The sequence below is a fragment of the Pteropus alecto genome, unplaced genomic scaffold (genome assembly GCF_000325575.1).
Source record: "Pteropus alecto unplaced genomic scaffold, ASM32557v1 scaffold63, whole genome shotgun sequence".
In the NCBI taxonomy this organism is placed as follows: domain Eukaryota; kingdom Metazoa; phylum Chordata; class Mammalia; order Chiroptera; family Pteropodidae; genus Pteropus; species Pteropus alecto.
The window spans coordinates 677,212-698,875 of NW_006434897.1; the positions used below are offsets into that span (position 1 = coordinate 677,212).

At 34.5% G+C, this 21,664-nt stretch overlaps 1 protein-coding gene across 2 annotated transcripts in view; it reads right to left on the minus strand.

Moving 5' to 3' along the window:
• Nucleotides 1-2,180: 2,180 nt before the first annotated feature.
• Nucleotides 2,181-21,664, minus strand: part of PPM1K (protein phosphatase, Mg2+/Mn2+ dependent 1K) — a 21,913-nt gene continuing 2,429 nt past the window's right edge. Inside the window, exons 2-7 of one of the 2 annotated variants that reach the window (XM_006910718.3) lie at nt 17,473-17,978; nt 16,067-16,167; nt 9,610-9,775; nt 9,312-9,456; nt 8,222-8,356; nt 2,181-5,897 (exon numbers count right to left, since the gene is read on the minus strand). In XM_006910718.3, coding sequence (XP_006910780.1) covers nt 5,766-5,897; nt 8,222-8,356; nt 9,312-9,456; nt 9,610-9,775; nt 16,067-16,167; nt 17,473-17,912 — 1,119 coding nt within the window. In that variant the 5' untranslated portion in view covers nt 17,913-17,978 and the 3' untranslated portion in view covers nt 2,181-5,765. Of the gene's footprint in view, nt 5,898-8,185; nt 8,357-9,311; nt 9,457-9,609; nt 9,776-16,066; nt 16,168-17,472; nt 17,979-21,664 lie in introns of both variants that reach the window. The other variant, XM_015588495.2, reaches the window with a different exon arrangement.

Below are 21,664 nucleotides of genomic sequence, written 5' to 3' on the forward strand. Positions count from 1 at the left end.
AAGTGCAGCAAAACAGGGGCAAGTCTCTGGCTAAAGCTCTAGCCTTATTGTATGCAAAGTTCACACTAGAGAAAAGCCTTATGACTGCAGTGAATGTGGAAAATCCATTAGTCAAATCTCCAGCCTTATCGAACATCAGAGAGTTCACACTGGACAAAGACCTTGAGTGCCGTGAATGTGGGAAAGCCCTCAGCCTAAAGTCTCACTTCATCTGGCACCAGGAAGTTTCACATGGAGCAAAACCATAGATGTGCAGGGAATGTGCTGTATCCTTGTTCAGTATGATGCTGGAGGACAGCCTTTGGGAGAGAGACATCTCTCTGAAGTTGAAACTCGCATCTGAACATACACAGTGGGGAGATTCCCCATAAGCTCCAAATATGTGGGAAACTTCTGGAGCAATATCGCACTTCCTAACCTGCCTGGGGCCCTTGCCAAAATTATGTCACTGCCAGTTTCTGTGGCACAAGTCATTTCAGCTCTGCCACCTTCTAGGCCCATACAATTTTTGAATGAGGGGCTGGTATTTTTGTTTTTCATAAAATATGTAACTGGCCTTGCCTTTGGCCACCTGTCTCCTTAGACATGTCTTTTGGTCCTTGAAAGAACTTACCCTTAACATGTGACCAAAGGCTCAGTGACTTCATTGGTTATGTCTCTCTTGCCTCCAAACATCTTTGCTTCACCTGTCCAGGTGAACACTGATATCTTTCTGGTATAATTCACTTTCCTCATTCTTCTGTCTCTGGACAAAGCTCTTTCAGGTATATAATCAACCACTACCTTCCCTAGGCCCTGATAGACCCATCCTGTTATTAGACATATGCAATAGTTGCTCATAGAAAGACGAACTTATTGGACTTCCATAAGTGATCATCTAAATCCTGTACTGTTTAAAGCAGTCATTTTGCATTCATTCATTCACACTTCCTCCCCAGTTATACTCATTTGGCTTGGACATAATTTAGTTCTCTAGCTTAGTTTATTTAGGTGACATATGCTCAGTTACTATCTCTAATTAATGTTCGTCCATCTACTAAGTTAGAGTTTCTGAATCATTTCTATGTACTGCTTCATTTCCACCAAAGGTATTTCTACAGATGGATGTTAATAGATAATGTTTGTAAATTAGTAAATTAGTTTTGATTTTGCTAATATGTTAAGGAGATGTGCAAAATAAAACAGACTTTGAAGTCAAAGGAGTCTGGACTGAGTCTTGCTATTTATTTATTAGCTGCCCAAAGCTCCATTTCCTCATCAGCAAAAATTAAAAAGGCTACCTTGTTGTGGTGGTGAATAAATGAGATAATGTATACAAGAGCACATAAGAGACCCTTAATTTTTATTTTCCCTTCTCCATATTCTAAAGAAGCAATATTAGGGTCCTTCATGCAGCACTGCTCTTTTAGGTTTTGTTCAGAACAAGATTTTCGTACTAACTTATACTTTATAAAGGCCTAACTGATCATTGTCTAAGGAAACACTAAAATAAGTAAGATATCATTCCCTCACCATTAAATACCATATTTAACGTAATATTTAAGATCTCTAATGCCCATTTCCCCACTAATAAAATTAATAAAAGTTAATTCAATACATTAACTTACTCATTCAGCAAACATTAATGATTAACAATTCAATAAGCATTTCCTCTTTGTTAAACATAAAAAATACTAGGTATAAAGTTTGGAGAAAACAGGACAGATCTCTGCTGCCATGGTTTGCCAAGTTACCATCAAGGGATATATTCTAGAAGAGACCCTTGCGCTAATAGATTGCAACTACTATATTTTATTTAATCAATGATAGGATGTTAAAATTTGCTTATGTTAAATGCATAATGCAAAGTTCTGCACTATCATTTCCAAACAGCCGTTTCTAATTTTTAATATACGGAGATACTGCAGTGAAATACACTACAGGCACAATATTGTAGAAATCATGACCATTTTCCTCTGATGTACCAAGAAAATGAAAGAGATGAATTTTATTTCAAATTAAATAAAACAGATTGAATAGATAAGTGCATATATGTTTTTCAAAGATTCTTCACATTAACTTTGCAAAGAGCCAGAATTTGGCTACTAAACGAAATTTCCAACCATTCACTTACTCTTTTATATTAGTGTTCACAGTGTCACGTAATAAATGCTGGAAAGTCTTATGCCAAATAAACACAGTTGGATTTTAGAAAATGTTTAATGCATACACTTTATTAAAATGGTGTTTTGTACACTGAGATATATGATTTTAGTCTGTTCACAGTTACTCTAATACATACATTTAAAATGGTCAAAGCAGCAATTACATCAGCTCACTATAGGAAACGCTATACGCCCAAGTAGAATTTTGGTAAATTATAAAACAAACATGTACAAGAGCGCTTCAGCAGAAATTAAATTCATTTTGGACAAACCAAGCAGCTAAATTCTGTACTGGAAGCCAATGGCAGATGAGTCATTCTTGGAGGTGGAAGAACTCTATGATTTCATAGTCCGGAACAATCAATATGACTATCAATGGACCATTTCAACCATTTAACAATCAATGGGAGCTACCAGAGTCAAGTGTTCTCATTCCAGATGCCAAAAGCAACGGGCAGGTCATCACAATTTGGCTTCTAAAGACATGACTTTTTATTTCTGCTTAAGTAATCCAGATAAGTGAATCTAATACATACAATAAAATATAACTCAACCAAAATTTTATGTCACTTTTCACAGATATGGGTATGTGAACAACTGAGGTGCTAAAGAAAATTATACGTTTAAATGTTTGATGGTAAACTTTAACCATCTCTTCCTCCCACCCTGCTTTGAAGCATTTTCTTACTGTCATATTACCATGAAACTAAATCCCTGTCCATTCCTAGAAAGGAAAATAAATGTCTTCTCTGATATTGAAGAAATAGCATGGGCCTACACATTTTCTGCCAAGGTTCTTAGAAAAAAAATCAAAATTCCACTTTGAAAAAAAAATAATTTCTATTTAGATTATGTGTTAATAATTCTTCAAAGTAAGTAATTTTTTAAAAGACTGGAACTTAAGAAAAGTTCACATCATAGAGTACAGAGATTCAAAACTGATCCCTCCAAAACTAATTTTAAAAAATGTATCAGCCTTTGAAGCACTTAAACACAAAGATCTATAACAAACGAACAGCTGATAGAAAGCAGGATGGCATTTACTTTTGAATATATAAGGTACTTAACAACTTATACTTGTGAAAATCATGATTTCAAGATAATTTTGCCAAAAAAAAATTGGCAAATAAAGTTTGGCCACACATTTAGAAAGATGATTTATATACTACATATAAATGAAAAGCAAACATAAATACAATTAATTTAAATTTAATTACATTAATGTAATTGACACCATACCTATACTCACATGGTAATAACCACATGGCAAATTCAGATAAAACTAAAAAACTATATTTAGAACAGTCTTTTTTTTCACTTTGTGCATAATTCCCAGCAATAGACTTAGAAGCATAATACATGTATGTTTACCTTTTATGGATTATAATAATCTACAAGTTATTCTTCAACAGTGTGGCTTTTAAAACAAACATCAGTATGTTTTATGCCTTAGTCAAAGTTAACTGGTTTGGGGTTTTAAAAGCTTTTGAGGTGAAGCAGAGCAAGGCCCCGCCTCTGACCTACACCTATATACCCTACAAATTCCTCATTGTCAATCTTGGCAATCCAACTTAATGTAGTATGACTCAGATCTTTGAACTTGATAACAACATTCCTACCCTTAGTTTTGAAAGTAAAAAAGGAATAGTTATGTGAAGATTTCAAACCAAAAGTAAAACTTGTATCTTTAAATGTCATTTTGTGCTTTAGTTTTTGTTTGCTTATTACCTTGGAAATTCTCCATACTCCTAAATGTAGCTACCATATTTATGTTCCAGGATCTGACTCAGAAAGAGCAAGAAAGTTTTCCAGCTTTCTTAGGCTACCTTTCGGTCCTCACTTCTCAAATAACAAATAGAAGACTATATTCTTTCCTATAATGTCTTTCTTTCTTTCACCAAACTTCTTTGAATAAAAAAAATTGAAATATTTATTCTTTTTTCTTTCCAAAGGTAACTCCTGATTAATATAGGCTGGAAAACTTAATATTTCTTCTCTTTCATTCCCAAAAAAGTGAGGAAAAGATGTGAATATATATCTCGGGCCCTCTTTCTTCTAATAAGCTTTAAATAAAACTTAAGGGGAAAAAAAATTAACCCTGAAAACTGAGAGCTGAAGATACGTACTATACCAACTTTATCTTTTTGGTTTCTTTTTCTTTTGCTTCTACAACAAAACTCCGCCATTCTTCACACTTAATATTTTTCTCACATCCTATACTTTTACATACAAATTACCATTATGCAACAGCGTAGCTTCAACATGCTGGTTCTGTTCCTGGGTTTCCCACATAAGTTACCTACCATGAAATATCTTCTACAGCCATTTTAATTCTATTTCCTGATCTGCCAATAACCATTGGGTCTCTACTATAAAACTGTCCCTGTTTGTCAAGAGTCCTTAAGAATAAACATACCAATCATTTAAAGCTAACTGGTTAGTGAAGTAGTTTTCAGGATCGTTCCCTTTAATTTTCTATTACTCCAAAATATACATATGTACATACACTCACACATATAACAAATTTACACTATCTGCAGAAATAAACTGCAGATATAATTCCAAACACGCATTTAGAGATTTACATTTTAACAGCAAACCTACCTGCAAATATAAGGAAGTATAGTTTTATACTCCCAAATTACTTACCACGCTGAAATATAGAATGTTTTAATATTTTTGATTTAATCTTTATTATGAGTCTTAGAAATAAGCAAAAAGGAGACGTAAACCTCAAGCTATGTCTGTACCAATAGTCAATGTGGTATTGTTTTTACTAACAAATTATCCAACATGCTTACTCTATACGGTGATATAAGCATACTATATACAAAACAGAGATAACAAATGCAAACTTTATGCAAGATACTTATACCATTTGTAGTTAACTTTGTATAGCTTTGACCAAAGGACTCAGCCTGTGCACTTTTTTCTGATATGAAGGAAGAGTCATATATCTATAGCATTCTTACCTACAAAATAGGAATGAATTGGGGGAGAGGGAACCTGGTGTCATAGTTGAAATATATAAGAGCACTGTTTACAAATATATGTATAATTTAGCATTGTCATATTATCTGAATTAATTTATTTCACATTTTTATATTTCCCAGTAAGTGGTCCAGAATACAAAATATAATAACAGAGAATTCAGTTTCACATTTATTTCTTGATACAGTTATCAAAAATTGAAACACTTCCTGAAAGGACATTGAGTAGCTATCAACATACTACTTTTGAAGAACCTGGAGGAAAGAACCTGTTCAAACGAATAAAGAACAAATGGGGACAAAAGAAACTCATAGCTGCCTAAGACTTTTAAAAATTAGAAATTTAACATTCAGCATGTATATCAAAACCACTTTTCATTTGCTCACTCAACTTAGACTCACAATAGTTGTATTACACATATATTTACACTAAGTATATACAGTTGAACATAAATATGATGGATATTTCTGAAAAACTATCATGTAAAGGATTACTAGGTTTACACTGGCTTGTATACTGATCTAGTGAGTCACAGGGTCACTCTGACATAGTTAACTTTTTGATTTAATCAGTTTCTTGATTTAGTTACCAAATAACTGTTGCACAAAAACTCAAAGTCTCGGCAAATGATCAGGCCCATCGTCCACTGGAGGCAAAGCTTCTGCTGAATGAGAAATTGATTTCAGAGTTCTTGTATTTTCCCCAAGCACCAAAAGGCACCACTACTACAGTACTGTTATCTTCAGCACCATACTGTATTGCCTGCAAAATTTGGCAGGAAGGAAGAAAAAAACACTGGAAATCAGAGTCCGTACAAAGAGAAATCATCCTTCCTCTGGAAGGTCAAGCTTATTTAACAGTTACTAACCCAAATTATGTCACAGTGGTTTGGATTGTGATTCTTTCACCATATATCGATATCCACACAATTTATTAGATTGCACACAGCATAATAGATTATCCAAAACAACCACATTACTATATCCCATTGTAGTTATTTTGGCAACAGAAACAACCCATGGACTAAGTAAGATATAAGATATGCAACTCCTGAAGAAGAAAATACATGTAAAGCATTTAGCACAGAGACTAATACAAGGTAAAGACTCAGTAAGTGTTAGTCCTTACCTAGTATTTCTGTTTCTAGGAATTTAGCCTAAAAAATAACCTAAAAAAGTGGATATATATAAAGCTATAACTACAGAAAAGTTTATTATGCACCCTACAAAATAGAAAAGTGGCATAAACAATTTCCTACAGTAGGAGAACTGCAAATCAATTTCAGGACCTAATTCAAACAGTAAATTCAAACTAATTCAAAAATTCAAAACGTCAGCATTGTAAGAGTTCTTGGGATTATATTTAAGAACAAAAGAATTTCAAAAGACCTCACAGCCTGAGGCTGAAACCTCTGAAGGAAAGGATTGATAAAAAATACCACATGTAAAAAGCTTCAGAAAACAAAGAAATTTTAAAACAAATTGAAAGACGCACACAAAAAAATTGCATATCAGACAAAGTACTAATATACTTAATATACGGGAAGTTCTTATAATAACCATAAAAAGACAAACATGCCTATAAGATAATGGAAAAAAACAAGCTGTAGAGATGAGAAATACAAGCTATGAAATACTATTTCTAAGTGTAAACTAGAATAATATTTCTGGAGAGCAATTTTGCAAACTTATAAAGGCTTTAGAATGCTGTGTATTCTTATATTTAGCAATTTTACTTCTAAGACTTTAACCTGAAGTCTGAAGAAAATAGATATGCACAAATAGATATAAAAATGTTTGTTACAGTGCTCCTCCTATAATATGGAAAAATGAACATAAACTAAATTTGCTGATAAGGGGAACTGTTAAATGAATGTATACAAATATATTGGAATCCTATGCAGTCATTATAAATATTATTGACCTCGTGAATTAGAGCACATGTATCTCAAGATAGGTAATTAAAATAAGGAAAGAAGTGATATCCATGGAACTAGGCCCATTTCCTTAATCTCATGAGCATACATAGTATCCAAGTGAACATAATTCATGCTTGCCCATTCATTTTCAAATAAATAATGCTTTTTAAGTAATGTCTTATATCTTAATTACAAATACTAGCAACTGAACCTAATATAATACTGAATGTCAACTGTAATTGAAAAAAATAAAATAAAATAAAAAGTGTAAGAAAAAAAAAGTTTAGGCAAAATTTACCTCCAGAATTGAAAATGTAAAACTTGGGAAATGAAAAATAGCTTTTGAATTAAACTTTGCCTCTAATGATCAGTGGGCTATAACTTAAAAGAGCTACCTATCCAAACAGAATATTAAACAACACATGGAAATCTTACATTTTCTTTACTAGGTATTATCCAGCTTCCAAATTTTAGCTCTGACTGACACAGTGACACACAAAACATCCATACACCTTTTTTGTATTTGTTTGTTTTCACACACCCATTCTCGAAATCAGAAGTTGACTATGCTGTAGTGTTTCTATATTGGGTAATTACTTGGGAGCAGTCTCATTTAATGGTTAAGTAGTTAAATGGGAAATTGGCTGTCAGTTTGAAGTTTAAGCAACAACTATTCTGCAGCTTAACTGTTTTGTGATCTTGAAGTCACTTCTCAGCCTCTGTGCCTCAGTCTTCCTCATCCATGAAAAAGAGATATTACTAGCTCCAACCTCAGAGGGTTTTATAGTGATTATTACATGAGTCAAATATATATCAACAGAAGAGCGACACATAGTAAGGGATATATTAGTATTTACTATTATTATAATTTACTATTGCGATTATTATTATTTCAAGATGTGTGTACAAAGCTAAAAATTAAACAATACATTTCCTTGGCATACTAATTTTACTTAACTACTTAGAACTATAAAAAAATGTTTTTAAGTTGGAAATATTATGGAGTCAAGTGTAAAATTCATTGTAAAACTGAAGCTAAAAGACAAGATTTCGAAGTAATCTCAAGCCTGTGGTAGTCCCTCCAGCCTGCACCACATCCTATACTCGGGTTTGTCCTCCTCTCCTCCCCCACCTTGGGACTTTTCTAGCAGAAGCTCTGCTGTGTCACCTGTTCAGTCACTGCATGGGCTGCTTCACTGGGATCATGGCACTGATTGACAAAGTCACAAATCTCTTGACTATTCACCATGAAGTTAATTCCATCTGTAGTGAGGACCAGGAAGCTGTCATCAGCATGTTGTAGCTGCAGTCAGAACGAAGTGCACAGGATTATAAACTGTACTTGGCATTAATCTTCTTAATTCAAAGATTTTTATCTGTTTGCCGAGTGGTCATCTGTATTTAACAGTTAATAAGCAAACAGAGTGAAAATGGAAGGCCTGTATTTAGGGCAAAAGTAGCAAGATTTGGCATCAACCACGGAGCACAAACCTAACATTTACTTAGGAACACTAAAAGGGAAACAGTCAGATAGCTGAATGCGAGAGGCAGCGAGATATGAGAACACTGTCTCTGGAGCCAGGTTTCCTGAGTTTGAAAACTGTCTCTATTTTTTTGGCAAACATAGTTAAATTGAGCTCTATATGCTTTAGATTTTTTTCTCTGTGCAATGGGATAGCAGTAGCTATTTTGAACAGAGCCTGACACATAATAAATCCTATATAAGTATTTGTTAGATAAAATGAATAAAAGTGGGCTATCTATAAGACATGAAGTCATTCTGTTAATAAAGTCTGCTGCCATTATTGGAAACCTATACTATACTGTACCAGGCACTAGAGTAGTACAGGGGTTGCAGAGAGGGAGGTGTCAGCTCACGACTGGATGTGTGCTGGGGGAAGTGTGGATATTAATTAATAGCATGCAAAAGATATCACGATTATTCAGCTTGCTGGAAAAGGGAAGTCAGGGTCAGCTTCCAAATGGAAGTGACACTTAAATGATCAGTTACAGGTAAGGAAGGGCGGGAGAGCCATTCCACCAGAATTCCATAGCTGGGTGAAACAAAAACCAAACATACATTAGGCTTGGAAGATAGTATCTTAGTTTGTCTGAAAAGCTGATCTATTCTTCCATTAATTACTCCCTTTAAAAAATCATTTTGGCTTCACTTAAGGCTTCCAAAAAAGCTCACAGCCAGAGACAACACTGCATTCATTCCTTGTATGTGTATCAAGTGTTTTCAAGTCCTTTCTTACCTTAATCCTCTTTGTTTCGGGTTCTGCTATCACACCACTGTTTTTAAGATCTAAATCTCCAAGACTCCTTGTCATCGCAAGTCTGCCATTCACATGAGGCTGCCCCACACTATTCCAAGCTACAAAACCACCACATTTCTTGATCCTAGTCAAGAAAAAGTTAGACTCTGATGCGAAATCCAGAAAACCAAGGCACAGTTAAACTTAAGCATGAAATCAATTTAAAATACAAGGTTTCATCTCTATGAACTATATATAAATAACATTCTCAGAATAATTGATCAGTTAGAGGTGGTACCTTTCTTTTTCATCTTTCCTTTCTGGAGTATGGTCAATGGTCAGCTTCATGGGTTTTCCTTTTCTACACAAAATAGCCTGGCTATCCCCAACACTGGCTACAACCAGTTCAATACCATCTCTCAACAAGGCTACTGTTGCTGTCGTCCCAGATGTCAGAAGGGTTGCTGTAAACATTATGAAGAAGAGTACAAGTTATTGACAGTCAAATGATTGTATTGAATTTTTATTACAAAATAAAACAGGCATGTTAAACTAACGCTGAAATGTATCATTCTAATTTAACTAGAGCTATGCAAATAAAAGGCAAGTGAACTATGTAAGTAAGAGCATGCATAGAAAGAAGTATTTAATTCAGTAACAAGGCTCCATGCAAACAGAAAAAGTTACTTCCTAATTTCGTAAACAATGCATCACTGTCTCCAAATGGCCTCAATTTATATCAAGTACAGCTGACATAAATTTATAATAATTATTATGACACCTTTGTGTGTATTATCAGGTGTCAGGATTAAAAGTATTACATTTTAATTAGACTAGCTAATATGGCAGGGTGACTTAGGTCTACTGAGCCATTCAGGCAAACCGACTTTTCTATAATCTATGGACTCAGAAGATTATTATTTTTTCTTCCATTTCTTACTCCTATCCTATGAAAGTACTATCAATTAATGGGCTAAGCAAGATATGCCAAGGGCATATCATTAGCCCTTCAAGTGCTGTATTTTATATTCTTTCATTCTACAAACTCACCAAAAAACTCTAAAATGGTTAAAGGCTCACATTCTTTTCTGTTTATCTTTGTTGTTCTCAGACATGAAACAAAGTTGCAACTATCATTATATTAGGAGAAAATTTGCGGGGTAGAGAATGATATTCATTCTAGTTTCCCACAAACTTGATATAGTTAACACTTTTAGCTCCGTAAGGATCTAATACACTCCGTCTGTATCCAAATGCGGGATAGTACAGCTAAGTGCTGTTCCTGTGGTCATTCCCTGGGCCAAAAGCACTCCAAGAATATTAATTTTCTCAGACCAATAAGGAATAAAATTAAATGTTACTTGGCCTGAGGTCACCACTATCTCCTCCATCCAATCCAAACTGCATTTTACATCTTCCTTTGAACTATTCTAACAGTGTCTGCCTTCAGTTCTTTACTACTTGTCAAAAAAAAAAAAAAAAAAATTAAGGTGATTGAGCCTTGCTAAAGTGAAATACTGTGAATTTATGGTCTAAAAAGTAAACAAATTGAAGAAATTGAAAAAATAATAACTTATTTAAAGCAGGTATTATTTTCTATAACATAGTTAATTCCCTAAAGCATCTAAATCAAATATTCAGGTTATCATCCAAAGACTACTGACTTCAAAGAAGATTTAGGAAAAACAAAGTGCTATTGATTTGACTGATTGAGGCTCAATATTTCCAAGTTTTTTTAAAAGAAAAAACTATACCAGTAATGCATTTTGGAAAGATATACATAAAAATATATTTTCCAATCAGCATATAAAAATGCCTGCTTTAATCAGAAAAGTAAAATAGAAAAACATGAATAAACTCTACTTAATCATTTATATCCATGCTGACTTTATTGAAAAATAGTATTTCTAGTTCTACTGTCTTCCCATTTGTCTCTTGATTTTGGAACTATTATGCCACAGCAACAATATCTTGGAAATGCGAAAGTATATTTGTCAATGTACAACAGAAATGTTTAGCATAAGTATCAGTAATATTTACATTACAAATGTTAACTCTTGAGTTTCCCCAAATACAATACAATGGACTCTCGACAGTCTATCTTCTGTAACATTTTCAAATGACTAGAGGAGCCAGGCAAGGGAAGACAGCATTTACTCAGGTGATAGCTGCTCAGGGAGTTCAGAATTCCTCTCCTGTGTTTAAACTGTCAGCAGCAGCTTTACAAAAAAGTTGCTTTTAATTGGCTACAACAAAAGAGTTAAAATTTCATAAATGAAAATTTCAAGAGTAGCTGTTTAGGATTGTAACTCATGGCTCGGTCACCTAAAAATTTGAAAGAGCTTGAATTTTTACCAACCCAACTTGACAGTTCCAAAATCCCAGGATATATGGGAAAGTTCTCAAAATTGTTGATTCTGGTTTGCTAAGCATCTAATAATATAAATATTAAGTCAACATTTATTTTCATTTAACATAGAAGTAAAAATTCTCACTTTTTGTCCTAACAACAAAACTATAAAACTAAGACATCTTCAATAAGTTCTTAACACTCACTGGACATTTTCTACTGCAAGTCATCTCAACTAATGGGACAAAAAGGATGTGAAAACCTTCCAGTAGTCCAGGCTAGGAACCGCTGGACTCCTCCACCTGGGACAAAATTAAGCAGATCTCTCTTGCCACTGAAGCCCAGCATATAGTGTCCACGGGCTCCAGGTCTAGAGCTGCTGACCAGGCACAGTTCTCTGCCACAAATAACACGCACAGAGGCAAATAGGAAATTCACCCAGGAGTTTTGTTCAAACATTACAAACCTGCAACACAGGGGAGGGCAGAGAAAGAGCTGCAAAATAAGGGGAAGGGTTTTTATTTCAGTGAAAATTTCACTTGCAAATTACATAATATTCCAGGGGATGCCAAATCAAAGATTCCAAAACTCAGTTTGCCCAAGTTGATGGTATTTTGTAGTTGAGTCTATTTTTCATCACAGAGTAACACTTAAGTTTTGTGGCTTCCCAAAGCAAGAAAAACTATATAACAATGCATGTGTAGAAAAACATTCAGTGACACAGACACACATCTACATACTTATATTCTCTCTCTCTCACACACACAGTCACTCAAATAGGCCTTAAGAGTAAATCAGTACCTTTATTGATTTGAAAAAAATGCACTGTATATTCTTTTGGTAGCGATATCAGAATTGTCTCAATAACAGAAGGGAAATTTCATGAGCTTAACAAAATATTCATCATATCTGACAAGCAGTACTTAGAGAGGATGTGAACTACAATATACCACCAAATTACTGGGATTTAAATATATCAAAAAGGAATTAAAGCACGTCCAAAATCAGATGCAAGGAGTAACACACTTGTTCTGGTGTTCAATGCAGGATTCAGTATCTAGAAGCCATTTTTTAGTAGAATGATTAATTGTTTAAATAAAGGCTGATAAGGCTCTTGAGCTCTAATGCATGTTTATAGTTTTATATAATTCATAAAAAGGGTGTTTCTGCAGCTCTCTCTTTCCCCCAGTGTTGCAAGTCCACATATCAGAAGAAAAATGATGGAGAATTTGAAAGGCAACAGAAAGAGAAAAATCTATGCTTTTCAAAGTCTAATCTTCTTCCCCTCAGTAATTATTCAACTGTATAAAACCAGTACTGTTTTAATATTTATTAAAAATGGGCTTTTCAGACATGTATGACTCATGAACCCCAAAATCAAAGTAATAAGCTGAGAGCAGTAATAGCACAATAAGAATCTCTCTTCAATGCTATTCCCTCATTTTTTCTATTGGCTACCCCCAGCATAAGAAGCATGCTCAAAAACATGGTGTTTCTAACACTGGTTGTGTAGTAGTTTAATTCTTCTATAAAGAGATCACATAATATGAAGAGCACAGAAGTTTCCGATGAGACTCACACTGTTGTCACCATCTCCAACTCTGAAAGACAGAGCAAGTCTTCTCTTTTTTTTTATCCATTTGTCTCTTGAAAAATGTTGTTGCTTTCAAATCTTATGCAATCTAAAAACACTATGAAGTTTATCAGATATATAGTATTATAATCTAATTTTTCTACCTTCTGCTTAAGTGACAACTAGTTCATAAGCAATAGACAGATGGAATGCCATTTGAATTTACTGACTGGTGAATTATAAAAATACATAACTGGCATAAATTGAATACAAAAATATTCAAAGATGATGATGAAATTAGCTATTTATAAATAAGGGTAAATTCGAAATTCATCAAGTCAATAAATATAGCTGGTATTTCTTAGGGGCAAGATTCTTTCTTTTTGTTAGTAAGTGGCACTCTGATTTTATTCTCCTCAAACCACCCCCAATTTAAACTAAAATAGTAAATATTTTAAATGCTAATGGGATAATTTGAAGTAATTTATGCAGATGTGACAGCTTTGGACTAAAGTCTTAAAAAAATGAGAATGTTTTATTTTCACTTTATTATATTTTCACTTTCTCTTAAGAAAGCTAATATATAATTGAGGGGCACTCCTCTCATTTATACTTGAAATTCCGCCATTAGTGACTCATGTCTATGGTTTAACCAATCTTTTTTCAGGTTTCTCGTACTTAAATTCGAATCTGTTCATGAGCTATAACTCATTAAAACATATACATTATACTAATAATCATGTTAAATCAGCTATAAGATAATCAAGTAATAAATTATAATAGCTTTAGTGAGATAAAGTAGGCAGTAGACATCAGTTCAGTCCAACTGAGCACCTTCCAGATTCTATGCAGAGTGCTGAACAATGGAGATTTGAAACTGAATAAGCTATTCACAGGAAGAGTTGGTTCAAGGAGGAGAAATGGGGCTGACAGAAGGAAACTGGAGAGGGTAAACTGCATTAACTTCACAATTTTATTTAACTGACACTGGTCCTATTCATATCTATGCCAAAAAGAATATTATACACTCTTCTAATACTGATACTACTTCAGTTCTTACTAAAAACTAGAAAAAAACTGAACGATGACTTTGAAATCTGAAACGGTCTGTTTTTTTTTAATCCACAAATCAAAAAGTTAAACAACATAAAGCATCCTATCTTTAGTGGCTTTAATACATTTGATAAAATAGGTCCCAAATATCAAAAGGCAATTTTTACCATCTTTGAAAGCCTTAGCAACTTATTAATAATAAATTTTAAAGTTGTTCTCAAAACACTTAATGAAAACCTGGCCTAGTAAGCTTTGCATGTTTATAGAACAGCTAGGGCACACCACCTGCACTGCAGCCAAAAAACATCTTGATGTGAGATACAGCCAAGCTTGGTATGGATGAAATAAGCATGCTGATATGGACACCAATATTCAGAGTTATAAAAATAAAATGATAAGAAAGTGTTTTAATTTTCTCTTCTCCTTCATATATTCTACCCATTAGGAATAAGAGATAAATCTTATGCCTAAAATGTGCCCTCTCTCAGCCCCTATTTTGATAAGGTGAGGGGCCAGCTAGAAGGAAAAAAAAGTCCAAAGGAATGAAGGAGAAGATAAGAAAATGGGCCAGATGATCTACGAGTGAGAAAATAAATTCCTGAACAAAGAGACGGACTCTAACGCTTTTCTGAGGAGTATGATGATGGAAAGTTTCTCAAAAAGAGCAGGAAAAACCTAGAGATGGCAAAAAGAGCCATCCTAGAGTCATCTAGTCTAATCCTCATCATTAAATACGCCCACGAGAGAGGCTGCAGTGGGTGCCAAAAAAACCCCAGCAACAGCCCTTTACCTCTCTTTGAATTTCAGTTCCTTATTTGGGAAATGGGGGGAATTTCCATGCCTAGGAACTCCAACTGAAAATTGTGAAAATGACATTCCGGTGGTGCACTTTGAGCTTCTTTAAACAAGAGGATGAACCAAACAATGGTTAATAATTATTGCATGATTCGTTTCCACTTTATATGCATACATTTACATGGTTGCTGCACAAGTTTTCAAGATTAAGCTTTGAGCAAAATATTTTGGGGCCAGCTAACTAGAAAACATTCACTACATTTTCCTGAAATGGTTTTGATAAATTTAGTCAAAATCAGAAACATTTTACTTTCAAAATTTAAGGACACATAGTACACGAAATTTTCAATTCACCTTATGTCTAACAAATAAAACCAAAATATCACTCATTACCACAGAAAAGCTGCAAGATCAAGCTTTTGAGAGTGGGAGAAAAAATATCTTCATTCTAATTATACAATTAATAAGTATTTAGTGTATATTAGTCATTGTTCTTTCCTTTCTAGAATCAATTAGCTTTTTTCCTCTTGCCTGAACAATTATTGTCCTGGCTAGATGAGATTACCTTATACTATATTTCAGTATTTGTTCATCAGATTTATCTGAAGAAACAAAAATAATAAACCCTCGAGGGGGTTGGGGGAAGGGGGAAAAAAGAAAAAAAGAAAAAAAAAAGAATAATAAACCATCTCATAGTATGGACATCTTGTCCATCAAACAAGCAAAAGATTCAAAATGTTTTAATCTTTTTAAAATTAAAATTCAATATCAGACCCATTTTAGATCTTCAATTTCTGAACAATTCTCCAAAGTATTTCATTTAAAAGTGAGGTATTAACATCAGTTTGGATGCAAACAGCATTTAAAGTGATTCTTTATGTAAAATAATTTTTAACATAAACATCCAATTCCCAAATGCTAAAGGACTTAAATTGTTTCCATGACATTCCCCAGGACCCTAAGAAATGCGATTATTTTACTTACCATCAGCAGACAGTTGGGCGTGGCTCGAAAAGGCTTCATCTATTTCTAGAAAAGCCAAAGTCAACACAGTTTCCAAGTTCTTCTCTTTAGGAAGCAAATCCCTTTGTGGGGAGAAAAAAGAGCCCCAAGCAATAATTGTACAATAGGTTTCAGTCTTCCTCTCCTCTAGAGGTCATTCTAGTTAACAGTCACTCCATGCAATGGACCTCCATGGCTTGCCTTTCAGATGCTCATTAAGTATCTACTAGGTAACAAGCATAATGATAAGTCTCTAAGGACACTAAAATAAAAGTCTTAAAAGATTAATCTTAAAAGATTAATCCTCAGTACTGCAACCCTGAGAGGTCAAGAGTTCCTTTGTGTTAAATTAAACCATTGAGTTCTTCTGCGGAATAAGGCAAAATATACATACATCCAATAATGAACAGTATGAACAACTATACACAGGAAAACAATAGCCACATGGCCATGTTCTCCCTGTCTTTTAATACTAGCAGTATTAAAAGCAGTATAATCCTCAAAAATACATTAATAGAAATTGCAGTAAATAAACTATGAAAAGGGCTCCAAAACAGCCGCATTAAATGCATTTTCCCCATACTAATGCCAGTCATCTAAAGCTATTTTCAACAAGTATTCAAAGCTATTCATACCACTTGAGGGAATAAATACCATTTATTGAAGCACTACGTGCCATGTACTGATAGGGGTAAATGCTTCTCATAGATTCCCATAGCACATAAGGTCATGTACTTTACGTTAATTCACTTGAAATGATCACAAATCCCGTTAGGTAGATTCTGCTCGTTAAAAAAAAACCAATAAGCCCAAAATCGAGTCACTTGTACTAACTCCATGTCACCAAACCACGGCTTAGTGCCTAACCTAATTGAAGTTTCAACTTTCTCCAGGAATGTAATCTTAACAAGTTAGTCTGGAATTCTCTGGTCAGCAACAGTGAGGTAACCTGTCACATAGGCCCTTTCCATCCCCCAAAGATGAGGTAATCTGTTCTTTTCTTACCCCCTCCCTCTCTGCCTATATAATAAGACTTTAATTTTGTTCAGCTTCTCAGAGTTCTTTTCTATTTGTTAGACAGGATGCTGCCTGAATCATGAATCATTCAAAAAAGCCAATTAGATCTTTAAAATTTGTCCATTGCATTTTTGTCATTTAACATACTTAATGCTCTCACCAGGGGAGTTGTTAAAACATATATTTCTGAAATAATAATCATCATCAGTAATAAATGGCATGCTTGAGCTACTGCTCATTCATAAAACAATAGCACAAAACCACCACTCAAATAGCCATGTTAAGACTGAACATCTCAGCCAAAAGGAGAACGTTTAAACACAAAGCATAAGGCAAACTGCAAAGTCAAGAGTGAAAGTCATTGTACATACATGATGCATTTCTCCATGTGGGTGTGGCAGAAATCAGCAGCTGCAGGTCCACCATGTCCATCATACACCGCAAAATACAGGACCTCCTCTGTCAGCTGAGCAAAGTCAAATCTGTCTTCATTCACTTTCCGTTTGCCAATCTGTGAGGCGCAGCCCACATTTTCCAAGCTGATTTTGGGTATTGGCTTGCCATACTTAATGCTGGGCGGCAGCAGAATTGGCTCATCGATGCGGTTATCCCAGATCCCGAAATTATCCCAGGTGGTTGGATGCCCACTACCATCCTGATCAAACCGAGAGCACCTGGACTCTGAAGTGGAGCTGTGGCATGTGGGCGTCACCCACCTGTCATCCTGCAGTAGGCGGGAGCTTAGCAGCACTCTTCTTCTCACCTGGTTCCCACCTCCTCTAACCAAAGTAATTAAGGCAGTTGTTGACATATCTCAGCTCCAGAAGACTCAGTAATCAGGGACAATAATGAAATATCTTCAGGGGAAATGATGCAACTAAGGAGAGAGAGAGAAAGGAAGAGAGAGGGACTCTATCAGTAATTACAAATATAATGGATATATTATTTTATTAGATATTACCCAAAATGAAGGCATTAATGAATGTCGCACCTAACAGCCAATTTCTAAGATTAGTGAATCAAAAATGAATTGGTTTTGGATAGTGGATTAGTGGTTACCAGAGGGAAGAGGGGGAGAGGGGTGGTAGATTAAGTGTAAAAGAGGTCAAATATTTGGTGACAGATGGAAGTCTAACTATATATAGGTGGTGAACACATAATGCAATATATATACAACATACTGTTGAATTGTATACTTGAAATTTATTGGATTTTGTTGATCAATGTCACCCCCAATGATTTTTGTTTAAAAAAAAAATGAATCGATTTATTTATTTATCCCATTCACAGTATTTAAGTCATATAAAAATTTGACTGTGTACACATTTCATATAGAACAACTGCTTCTCAAACTTTAACCTAAAATCACCTTGGGACCTTGTTAAAATGTAGATTCTGATCCAGTCTGTCTGGGGTGAGGTCTGAGATTCTACATTTCTAACGAGGTCCCAGGTAATGCCTTGTCGGGTCTGGCAGGCTGATACTTTCAGTAGAAAGAATATAGGTAATAAATAAATATTCTTCTCTTTATTAACTCCATTGCTCTGAAGAAAAGAAAGGTACATATATTAACAATAATGATAACAAAGTCTCTTATAAGAGACAGAAATTAGAGAAGAAAAAAATAACTGGTTAATAGAATTTTTATGATAGCTCTGTATTCAGAGTGTCTCAGTCTTAGCAAAGACACACCTAGGATCTGAATTCTGTCTTGTCTTAAGATTTCTCAACTTACTAAACTTTACACACTATATTACCACGGTTAATGTAAACTGGTTCATGCAAACATTCCCACAGGCACATGGATAAGCCAATTCTGATGCTTATCTTGTGGTCGATACTCATATGGAGGGTGGCACTGCATTTGTGACAAGCAGCCCTGATTTATGAGCTATGATCTATGCATTTACATTAACAGCTGCAGCTCTCTCCTCTCCCACAACCCCAGGAGCCCACCCATACCTTAAACTCATTGCTGACAACTCCAACAGGAGACAGCACCAGAGACAAGACTACAGTTTTTTGAAACTATTATTCTGCCCTACTTCTAGACTCTGCCACAAAGCTATATTCTAAAGCCTCCTCTGGATGTGGTGACAGGGAATTCTTACAGCCCCACAGGAAGGGCTGTTTCTGGCAGTTTTCCATACAACTAGGTCCTAAGCAAAAATTCATCTCCGTAGTACTTTGTTCTGTTATTTTATGAATTAAACCAACTTGAAAATATCGCATGATGTTAAAATTTAATAATGCTGGTGGAGGGTATGTAGGTGTTATATTATTCTCAATTGTATGGTTGAATTATTTCACAATAAAAAAAATGAGCTTGAAAAAATATATCTCCACAAAAGGCACAAACATACACAACAAAAAAAAACCCCAGCTTGTGTGCGTCTATGAGAAAATGCATTACAGATTTCAAACAATCATTTTCAAATAAATTTTTGGAAATCAGTGTAGCTATGTATATGAAGAGACATTACTCTCAGCTATTTAAGCAATGAAAGACATGAGCCCTGTATTTAGAATAAAGATGGCACCCCTAACATTGAATTGTTATCATGAAATACTTAGGAGGCCATTTCTTCTTGGCCTTTTAGCTAATATCATGTATGAAAGACTGAAACTCGTTTCCTTTATGACAAGTTGGAGATGGTAGAGACACAGCATCTCTGGTTATCAAGCATCTAAGAGAAGTAACACATTCCATTACAAAAAAAATGAACTGTTAATTTCTTTGCTTCTATTTGAAGTTATATTTTATTCAGCAACAATAACTGTCAAATAAAGCTGATGATGTGTGAAGAAATTTCAAACTATAATGCAATCTAGCAAGTGAAAGAACTAAGTATTAATTATCGTTGGAGATGATTCACAAAGCAGATTAACACCACATAGAAAAAAAATAAAACTTTAAGTGAGTTGATTAGAAAACACATTAGCATTTGAAGGGTGCACCAGAAATTAGCAAAGTACTATTCTTTTGACTTCAATCTGAAAGCATGTATGCCATATTCAGCCTTGGGTCATTGTGTAGTCATGTACCTACTTTAAACAAGTTCTAACATTACAAACAAATATTGAAAAAGTTTTTCTGCAGTTTTTATAAGATACTTTTGTCCTGCTCTCCCCTTCTCCATCCCCCAATTATGAAAATAAAATAAAATAAAAAGCTGCATTTTCAGCAGGGAACAAATATCCACTGGAAACATTATTTAAGAGTGAAACTATGCAAGTTGAGCAGTTTCTTTAAGCCTTTAAGTACTAAAACCAATCATCGACCTGGCTTCATCTCATCTATTATTTGCACAATCACCTCAGAAAGCGAGCAGAATAGTCATAGAAAAACATTTTCTTTAAGGCCTGCTATTGGCATAGATGAAATGTGAGGCAAATATATAGCTAGTTTACATAACTAGGTAAGGGTCACTCATGCAAGCAAAAGACTGTACAAGTGGTTTCATCTCCTTTTCCATATGCAATGTAACTAACCCATACTAATTTCCCCTGTATTCCTGAAGAAAAAATTCAAAGAGAACCTGAGTTCCCATGCTAAATAACAACTTTGAATTAAATTCACACACAGATCAAGAAAAGTTTCCTCCATAGCTTCAAACTAGGAATCAGCCATCATAGGCCCCCAGCTCTCCAGATGCCCATAGAAGTGTCTCTGCACTGACTAGGAGACAAAAGAGAAGAAATTTTTGACATGAAAAACACGCAAAAGCATTCAAAAAAAGGGAGGGGGGGTGGAGCAGTGTTCTTCATAACAAGAAGAGTGAAGAACAAACTGACAAACACCTAAAAAATATTTTTATTATTTGTCAGTTCAGAAATTATAAATTGGCATGTATTTATCATTCTGCTAGTTAAAAAAAGTTATTCAGGAATCCTCTGTCAATCTCTCAAACGGAAATCAAGCCTAGCTTATTTTTATAAACCATTTTAACATTTATATTCAATCTTTGAAAGTCGAAATCATCCAAAAGGGTCAAAGGGTGAAAGACATTTGAGTACACAAAAACGTCAGAGCAAAAGTTAAATGAACTAAAAGTACAAAAACATATTATGTTACACATCATGTTCTACTAGCAAGAACAAAATTTAAAAACTATGTTAAGCAAGAAAATAAACAACTTGATTGGAATCCTAGCTACATAACAGGTTATATAAGCAACCTAAATTATACTGATAGTCATAATCCAAAAGCGGGGTGGGGAAAGGATGGACAATCTTCCACTTAGACCACACTGTTCTCCAAATTCCTTCTTATTTTCTAATCAAAACAAAAATGTATCTCACAAATTTACTTTAATTACATGAATGTTTAAAAATGTGAGTGCGCCCACATATATGCATACACACACACACATAAAAAAACCCTACATATTCTATGTACTGTCAATAAATACCCTCAAAATACTTTCTTTTTCATCATTTTCATATTGATTTGAAGACCTTCTCCATCTTCCTCCTCCTCAAAGTTTTAACTAGTTAACTTGATATTTTAAAGTCCTAACAAAACTGACTAGTGAGGTCAGTTGGCCCTGGTTTAACAATTTT